Genomic DNA, 9,524 nt, shown 5'->3' on the forward strand with positions numbered 1-9,524 from the left:
ACCGAATATTTTCCTTAAAAAGTAAACTTGGCATAGGCTTAATTGGATACAATAAGTTGTCGTTGATAAGAAAATTGATTTCATCTTCAGAGAGGCTAATTTATTTTGCATAGCTTATTTCTTGCATTTGGGTTTTTTTGAATCTACTGTTGGACTTACTGTCGGAGTTGCTGCTGCTGGTGCAATTATCCATTGCTAATAGATAGTTTATTGTGGTGTTGGGTCTTTTATGAAGTCTTCGGTTGGAGTTGCTGTTGTTGCTGCTGGCGAATTTGGAAATTGTTGTGTGCAGATTTGTTGTTGCTAAAGATTATCCTCGATTTAACGAAAATTGTTGGCATTAGATAGCTACGATGCCTGACGATAAGCAAAGTAAAGATGAGGCATCACAAAGTGAACAGAGCGTAGGGAAGACTTTGGCTGACTTGAAAGGATTACGTGCGTCATCAAAGGGAAATCTGAGTCGAACGAAGAACCTTATAATACAGAAGGGAAGTACGCTTTCAGAACCCGAACTAGAATGTCGTTTAGGGATTCTTGAGTCATATTTTAAACAGATATTGAATGTTCAATCGTCCATTGAAAGATTTAATAACCCTGACGAAGAAAAGACTAATGAGGCTTTTCGTGAAGAGGTAGAAGAAATTTATGTTTGCGCGAAAACAAAAATAATGACATTGTTATCGGACATGAGGGGCAACACAACTGCTGCTGAGCATTTAAATGCAACATATTTTCCAGAGCACCCCCGCCCTCGCTCAAAGTTAGAACCAATAAAACTACCTACGTTTTCCGGTAAATTCTCAGAATATCCTAATTTTATGGGATTATTTACGAATTTAGTTCACAAAGACGAAAGCCTTGACACTTTGCAAAAGTTTAATTACTTGCTCAGATATCTTTCTGGTTCAGCATTGGATGCTGTAAGAGACTTTAATGTCGTTAGCTCAAATTATCAGAAAGCACTAGATAGATTAAAGGCCCGCTTTGATAATAAGACTCTTTTATTTCAAGAGCACATAAATAGTTTGTTAGAATTTCCAAAACTTTCTAAAATATCTGCTTCATCTTTACGTCATTTGGAGGATAGTTTTAATACACATTTCACTGCAATGCTTGCAATAGGAAATTACAAAGACATAGCTTCCTCGATTTTGATCTCGTTAGCTATGGATAGAGTGGATGAAGAAACTCAATCGAAATGGCAGGATGAAATGGACTATAATAAGCTCCCAACGTGGGATGAATTTAATAAAGTTTTAGATCGTCGTTGTAAAAGCTTAGAAGCAAAAGAAGCTAGGATTCCAAAGCCAAGCACTTCTGCTAAGAGTCAGGCGAAATTCGATCATTCAAGTTCGCAAAATAGTGGAAAAAAGCAGTTTAGGAAATTTAAAGCTACAACGTTAGCCGCGGAGCGCATACAATGTGAATATTGTAAGTCCTTGCAACACTTTATTGATTCTTGTCCAGAATTTGATAGCTTGCCAGTGGGAAGGAGGTTCCTGGAAGTTAAAAAGCGTATCCTTTGTATAAATTGTCTGGGAAAGGATCATTCTGTGCGACATTGTACTAAGCCAAAGTGCAGCATTTGCTCGTTACCTCATAATAAGCTACTCCACAGATTTTCGGTCAATAATGCGAACGATAGCTCAGGCCAGGGCCAGTCTAGCTCGGCTTCATTAGTTGGCAGGTCATCTAATCAAACTATTCTAGCCACAGCTGTTGTCTTAATTAAAGATAGTTATGGTAATTTTCAACCTGCGCGTGTTTTGTTAGACTCGGCCTCGCAATTAAATTTCATAACTGAAAGTATGGTGCAAAGACTTAGACTATCAAAATCCAAGGCAGATATACAAATAAGTGGAATAGGGAACGGGTTCACAAATGTCCGATACACCACAAAATCGGTTTGTAGATCCAGGATTTCTGAGTTTGAGACTGAATTAGAGCTTCTTGTAATCAAAAACATTACTAATCATCAGCCTAGCAAATCATTTGAGGTAGAAAGTTGGAAAATACCAAAAAATATTGTACTAGCAGATCCAAACTTCAACGAAACTGCTAAAGTTGATATGCTGATAGGCGCAGACCATTTCTTTGACCTTTTATCGATTGGTCAGATCAAATTGGAAGAGAAGCTTACTCTTCAAAAGACCCTTTTTGGATGGGTCGTTTCGGGATCATATGATTCATCAGATGCATCAGCCAGGACAGTTTGCCTTGTAGGAGGGGAGCAGTTGTCGAAAGACGAATATCTCCACGAACGTGTTGAAAAGTTGTTTGAAATAGAAAACTATCCCATAACTTCTAAACTGCTTAACCCTGAAGAAGAAAAATGTGAAGAACATTTCAAAAATACAGTAGAGAAAAATGGGGAAGGCAGATATGTTGTGAGTTTTCCGTTTAAAGAAGATCCATCGGCATTAGGAGAATCCTTTGAAATAGCAAAAAAGAGATTTATGTCGTTCGAAAGGAGGCTTATGAAGAATATCGTTGTAAAAGAACAATACGTAGATTTTTTGAAAGAGTATGAGGATCTAGGACATATGTCGGAAGTTAGTGATGCTGAGACTAAAAATATGAAGTACTTTTGCCCCCATCAGTACGTGCTCAGACCGGAATCAACAACTACAAAACTTAGAGTAGTTTTTGATTGTAGTGCTAAAACTTCATCCGGTAAATCCTTAAACGATATTTTAATGAAAGGTCCGATAATGCAAGATGATCTTTACTCAATTATATTACGTTTTCGCTGTTACAAATACGCACTTACAGCTGACATCTCCAAAATGTACCGCCAAATAGTAGTGAATCCAAATGATCGTAAATACCAATGTATTCTTTGGAGATCTAATCAAACGGATCCGTTAAAGGTGTACCAGTTAAATACAGTGACCTATGGAACAACTTCGGCGCCTTATTTAGCTATCCGCTGTTTAAAGACATTGTCAGAAGAAGGTGCAAGTATGTTTCCATTAGGTTCAAAAGTTCTGAATGAGGATTTTTATATGGACGACCTAATCAGTGGGGGAGATTCGCCAGAAGAAATTTTTGGTATATATGAAGAAGTTAGAACCCTTTTACTTAGTGCAGGCTTTGAGCTTCGTAAGTGGTGGTCGAATGAAAAAACTTTGTTGGATGTCGTACCAGAAGTAGAACGAGAGAAACCACTTAGAATAAATGATGCAGACATTATTAAAACTTTAGGAATCAAATGGAATCCATCTTCAGACGAGCTCCAGTATGTGATTCCAGAAATTAAGTTAAACCAGAAAATAACAAAGCGCATTATTCTATCTGAATTGTCTACTCTATTTGACCCATTGGGGTTAGTTAACCCAGTTGTTGTGAAAGGTAAAATTCTGTTGCAAAGCTTGTGGGTAAAAAAGACTGATTGGGATGAATCAGTTCAAGCACGAATTTTTACTGAATGGGAAGCTTTTCGAAATCACTTGAAAGAGTTGGAATTGGTCAAAGTTCCGAGATATGTGTTAAGCTTGAGGTCAAGAAACACACAAATTCATGGATTCTCGGATGCATCTTTACGTGCATATGGCTGTTGTGTTTATTTAAGGTCTGTTGACGAAAATGGGGTAGTTTCTTGCAACTTGATAACGGCAAAATCCAGAGTAGCGCCTATAAAAACTCAAAGTTTGCCAAGATTAGAATTATGTGCAGCGGAATTGCTTGCTTCTATTATTTTAAAGATTCTTCCAAATTTCTCGCATATAGTTGACGATATTTACTTATGGACCGATTCCGAAATAGTGCTTTGTTGGTTGTCAGCACATCCTTCGAGTTGGGAAGTATTTATTGCGAATAGAGTATCAAAAATACAAACAAATTTGCCCCAAGCTACTTGGAAGCATGTAAACACAAAACAAAATCCTGCAGACATTGTATCTCGGGGTGCCTATGCAAGTGAGTTGAGGGACAGCATGTGGTTTTCGGGTCCAAAATTCCTTAAATTGTCACAAGATATGTGGCCTAAACAAAAAGATTTGTCAATGATAAGAAAAGATACTCCTGGAATGCGAAAATGTAATGTAGTTCTTTTGGCGAAAATTATAGATGATCACTTTGAGAATATGTACTTGCGTTTTAAAAGCATTGACAAAACATGTCAAATATTTGCGCTTATACTTCGCTGGATCATCGTAGTTCGCAAAAAGATGATAATTAAGAAAGAAGAGAAAGAACAAAAAGAAGAAAAAACAGTTTTTGAAGAATATGAACTTCGTTATAATTCACCTATCAGAGCTGATGAGATTGACAATGCGTTGCTCAGAATTCTTTGGAATATTCAACAAAAGAACTTCCATGAGGAAATTTATAAATTAAAAAAAGAAGACATAATTAGCCCTACGAGTCCCGTCAAAAATCTCAATCCTTTCCTCGACGGTGACTCATTTAAACTCCTTAGAGTGGGTGGGCGTCTGCAGAATGCGGACATACCTTATTCTGTAAAATATCCCCAAGCTCTAGTTGGAATAGTGCGGCAGAGGTTCTGGGTGCTAGATGTACGCACACTTGCAAAGAAAGTCGTTAGTAGCTGTTGGACTTGTTTCAAATATAGACCAAAGATGTTGGGTCAAATTATGGGCAATCTGCCTACCGACAGAGTGCAGCCTGCAAGAGCATTTTTAAAGAGTGGTGTAGACTTTTGCGGTCCGTTCCAAACGACTTACAAGCTGCGAGGGCAAAGAACTTCAAAATCTTATGTAGCCGTCTTCGTCTGTTTCGTTGTGAAGGCGGTCCATCTGGAGGTTGTCTCAGATTTAACTACTGAAGGGTTTATTGCAGCACTTAAACGATTTGTAGCAAGGCGAGGTTTATGCAAGGATCTGTATTGCGATAATGGAACGAATTTTGTTGGGGCCCGTAACCAGTTAGAAGAGTTCAGGCGAAGTTTTCTTGACCAGAAAACGGAACAAAGAATAAGTCAATGGTGTGCCGCAGAGCGAATTCAGTTCCATCATATACCTCCAAAGACTCCACATTTTGGTGGGCTATGGGAGGCCGCCGTAAAGTCAGCCAAAAAACATCTCGTTCGCACCGTCGGGGAAACTTCCCTTACCTTTGAAGAACTGTCAACTGTTGTGGCTGATATAGAAGCTATATTGAATTCCCGTCCAATGTATGCGATGTCCAATGACCCGAGTGATGAAGAAGTCCTTACTCCTGGTCATTTTTTAATTGGTGGTCCATTAAATGCAATAGTCGAACCAGTGGTCACTGACTACAAGATGTCTGCGTTGAAGAGATGGCGACAGCTGACGTTGATAAAGCAGCATTTTTGGAATCGATGGTCGAAGGAATATCTGGTAGACTTACAAAGACGAGTAAAATGGTCTGTTTCATCTCAAAATGCCAAAATTAATAGCCTAGTTCTCGTTGGGGATGACAATGCACCTCCACAAAACTGGCTAATGGGACGAATAACAAATTTGATTCAATCTTCAGATGGGAAGGTTCGTGTTGTTGATATCAATACCAAAAAGGGCGTGATTCGAAGGTCAATTCATCGGATAGCACCGCTTCCACTAGATGATTGAAGATACCCTTTGGATACTTCAAGGCGGGCAGGATGTTTAAGCTGCGAACTCCGAATAATATGTTTATATTATAATTTATTTTACTATACACAATTTTATATCTTTGAAGTATTGTATGCATTTGTATTAGACTATAAGTAATGAAAATGAATCAAAAAAATAATTAATCTTAATTAATACTAAATTGAACTAAATAGTCAACACTAAAACTTTGCTGAATGTCTCTCTTATATTTTAACGAAAATTGAACATAAGGATTGTCGAATAAAATAAAAAGAAATGATATCGTTGAACTAGCCACGACAAGACAGACGTGTATTTTTATTAGCAGCAAGTACTTTAAATATATATCAAATATCCTATAAAGTTGGACTTGTCTCTTTAATTTAATTTTAATTTCGCTTGTGAAAATTATCACAAGAAACAATGTGTATTATGAGTATGTATTTGTATGTCGCATATAGTTTTATAATTGTTAAAGGATGTTCTCGCTTATTGCATAAATATAAAATATATGTATGCATGTACCTACAATATACATTATGTACATATATGGTTGTATTTTTGGAATGAACATTTTACAGGGATGTTAAAGGACGAAATTCCAACAAAATCCTGTATGGTATACTTTAGCAGATGTTTCCTAGCCGAATTATTCCCAAATGATTAATTATTTGCTGACCGAGGGTTGAATCCTTTTATAATTATACTATCGTGCACACTGCTGCATTGTATTCAATAAAAGTACAACACAATACTGTTCTAGATTGAAGTTATTTTTGGGTTTTTATAATTGGACTGCGTTTTTCAAAAATTATTCAAAGTTTTGTTTAATCTTCCACAAATTTTGTCAACGCAACTTAAAAAGTAGATATGTACAAACTTATGTGAATTATAAGAATTCACTTAATGGGTTAAAGTTGAATTATTAAAAATTAAATACATTTTTGTTTATGATTTAGGGTCTTCCAATAAGAGGTTTTATTTTGATATCAAAAAGAACTTGCGAACTTCGAACCATGACAACAACATTTTTTTCGTTTTTGTAGTGAATTTTACAAATTTCAATGCATTCTGGAAAAGTGAACCATTTTTAGTGGAGTATTTTTTACTTGTTGAATGTCAAAAGATGATAGCTCAAAAAATTTTAGATAACCAAATTGTGGGCTATTCAAAATAAAACATTTTATTGGAAAACCATGTATTGATTAAGCTTTCCCTGTGTTTCATTTGGAAGTATCTAAAACTTCTTTGCCAAAAACCTTCAAAAACCCTCCATTGATATTTGGCTGAAATTTCAGCCATCTAGGTGGAATAGATCGAGAAATATTGGAGTTCAAAAATTGCCCTTTGGGAGCCGACTTTTGATCCTCTAGGACGCATATTAAGCGAGATATTAGCATTTTAAGTTTAAACATTGTCAAAAAGATTTCAGATGATTGACCTTCATTTTACTCCTTCACACTACTGCTTCGAAATAGTTTGGCTTTCAAAAGAAGATGGTGTGTAATTTGAAAGAATAACTTAAACATTTCAAGGTGGAGTTAAAGTAATCTGTTATTTGTCTCAAAGCTTTCAGTATTAGCCTTCCACCTGCCCCATACACCCTGATGAGAATTTTTAGGATATCGTGCTGTGTTGATATTATTTTTCGCATCTTGCGAATAAATCATCTTTGTGTTAATATATTTTACTTAAACACAATAAATTTTTGTTGTTAGACAAAAAAAAGAAACAAATACGCTACCTTCTAATTGATGAGATCTGAGTTTCAACAACAACAAAAAAGAGAGAAATAAATAAATAAATTAAGGAGTTTTTTTTGCTAAGTCCTCCAACCTTCATCCAAAGTCGAACAAAAGAAAAAAGGCACTAGGAGTTTCTTACAAATATGGTTATCTAAATTAGGTATGTCGCACATCAGATGGATTTTCTTAAATACAAAAATAAGAAACTTTTTTTTCTACGTTCAAGTCTTCTAACTTTTGTATCAAAAGTAGCTAAAAGTATTTGCAACTTATATGTACCTTCTACATTTACACATTTGTTTAACTTTATGACTGAACAAAAAATTACAAAGTGAAGAAAAGTGTGTGTCGTTGTGTTGAATTGGATTATTATGTCTACAATCTACCTAAGTTTTGGTTTTCGTTTTTGGTTAAATGTTTAAGAATTTCAAGGCATGTCTTTTCTTTAAGGAAGTTTAATAGAAACGATAAAGTGATTCTGGTATTTTAAACAAAAAAATTAAAAATAGGGAAATGTTTAAAAAAATATTGATTAATAAATTCAACTATGAGTCAGAAACATAGGCTACTCTGTCAATCTGACTATAAAATCAAGATTAAACCGAAGCCGACTAGGGTATTGTTCTCTTCACTGATAAGTCTAGGTTATGTCAATTTTCACCAGATGCACGTAGCAAAGTGTGGAGAAGAACAGCTGTTGCTGAATTGTATTTGTATGTAAAATTTAATTTTTTTAACTTGGCTTCTTTTAGTAAGAAAAACATATCTTTGTATTGCTCCGGATAGGTACGGCTCATAGAACCGTTATTTTGTTTTTAATTTTCTCAGAAACTTATGAGCCGATTTCAATATTTTTTTTTAACGAACTCTTATATTGCCTGAACAATATTTGATTATTAAAATTGCAATTTTTGTTTGTTTGGATTTTTTAAAAAATATTGAATTTAAACAACTGCAACTGATGTTCAAATGGTAGACATGTACATTCAAGAGGAGACAAGCTTCCACAGGTTTTTCTCAAAACCTCCCCGTAGTGAACAGCGGGTGGATAGTACCTCAACTGAAGATTGGGTTCCACTGGAAAGTTGTTGAGGGGACAGGTGTTTCCACGGCAGCGGAAGAATTCCTGAGATGGAATCAACAGTCTACAGTTCCAGTAAGGTTGAACTACTTAGTGATCACCTCATAGGGCTTCTTCGACTTATTTGGAGCCCAGGCCTATAAGGAGCGGTTTTATCCGGCTCCCCATCCTTGGAGTTATACTAAGGATCTGGCCCTCCAGGTTGGGCGTATACCGCCGGGGTGACTTCCTGGCCACGTAAAAGCCTTCATAGTTGCGAAGCAGTAACAAGGATTTACTGTTGACAACCAACGCAAACGAATAAAGGACAACGAACTTCGGATATGCACGTGGAATGTTAGGTCCCTTAACAGACCACTTGCGGCCGAAGAATTAGCGGAGACCCTAGACCGCTATAAAGGAGACATCACAGCCATTCAGAAAATACGATGGAATAGGCCGGGCAAAAAGAGGATGAAAAACTGCGATATTTACTATGGTGACTGCTACCCCGAAAACCAACAGCTCTTATTTGGATGCGGCTTCATCATTGGAGCCAGACTTAGGCAAGAAGTCTTGAGCTATAGGTGCATCAACAAGCGCCTCATGACCATACGCATCAAGGCTAAATTCGGCAACATTAGCCTGATATGCGCGCACGCCCCCACAGAAGAGAAAGACGACAACACCAAAGATATGTTCTTCCAGCTCTTAGACAAAACATATGAGCAGTGTCTTACCTACGATATTAAAATAGTCCTAGGCGATTTTAATGCCAAGCTAGGGAGGGAAGACATCTTTGGTTGAATAATCGAGAAAAACAGCCTGCACGACCACACTTCCGACAACGGAGTCAAGCTCATAGATTTTGCTGCGGGGCGAAACGTCATGGTAGCCAGTACGCGTTTTCCAAACCTCCACATCCACAAAGGAACTTGGACTTCTCCAGATCAATCTACCGTCAACCAGTTTGACCATATTACGATCGACGCCAGACACGATTCCATCAAGGATGTACAAACTTTCCGAAGAGCTAACATCGACTCGGAGCTAAGGTAGAACTTCGGATTTCTAGACCCAAAGCAAAACAGAGAATTGCCGGGAGAAGGTACAACGTCGAACGGCTACAATTGCCAGATCCTTTTCCGACCGAGTTCCAAG

The 9,524-nt window shown here is 36.9% G+C and overlaps 1 protein-coding gene across 1 annotated transcript; it reads left to right on the top strand.

Moving 5' to 3' along the window:
• The first annotated feature begins 353 nt into the window (after nt 1-353).
• Nucleotides 354-5,555, top strand: LOC129950432 (uncharacterized). Its single transcript, XM_056062374.1, has one exon. It carries the CDS (start codon nt 354-356, stop codon nt 5,553-5,555), a length of 5,202 nt encoding a protein of 1,733 aa, XP_055918349.1.
• Nucleotides 5,556-9,524: the final 3,969 nt, after the last annotated feature.

This window comes from Eupeodes corollae, chromosome 3 (genome assembly GCF_945859685.1).
Source record: "Eupeodes corollae chromosome 3, idEupCoro1.1, whole genome shotgun sequence".
Taxonomy (NCBI): domain Eukaryota; kingdom Metazoa; phylum Arthropoda; class Insecta; order Diptera; family Syrphidae; genus Eupeodes; species Eupeodes corollae.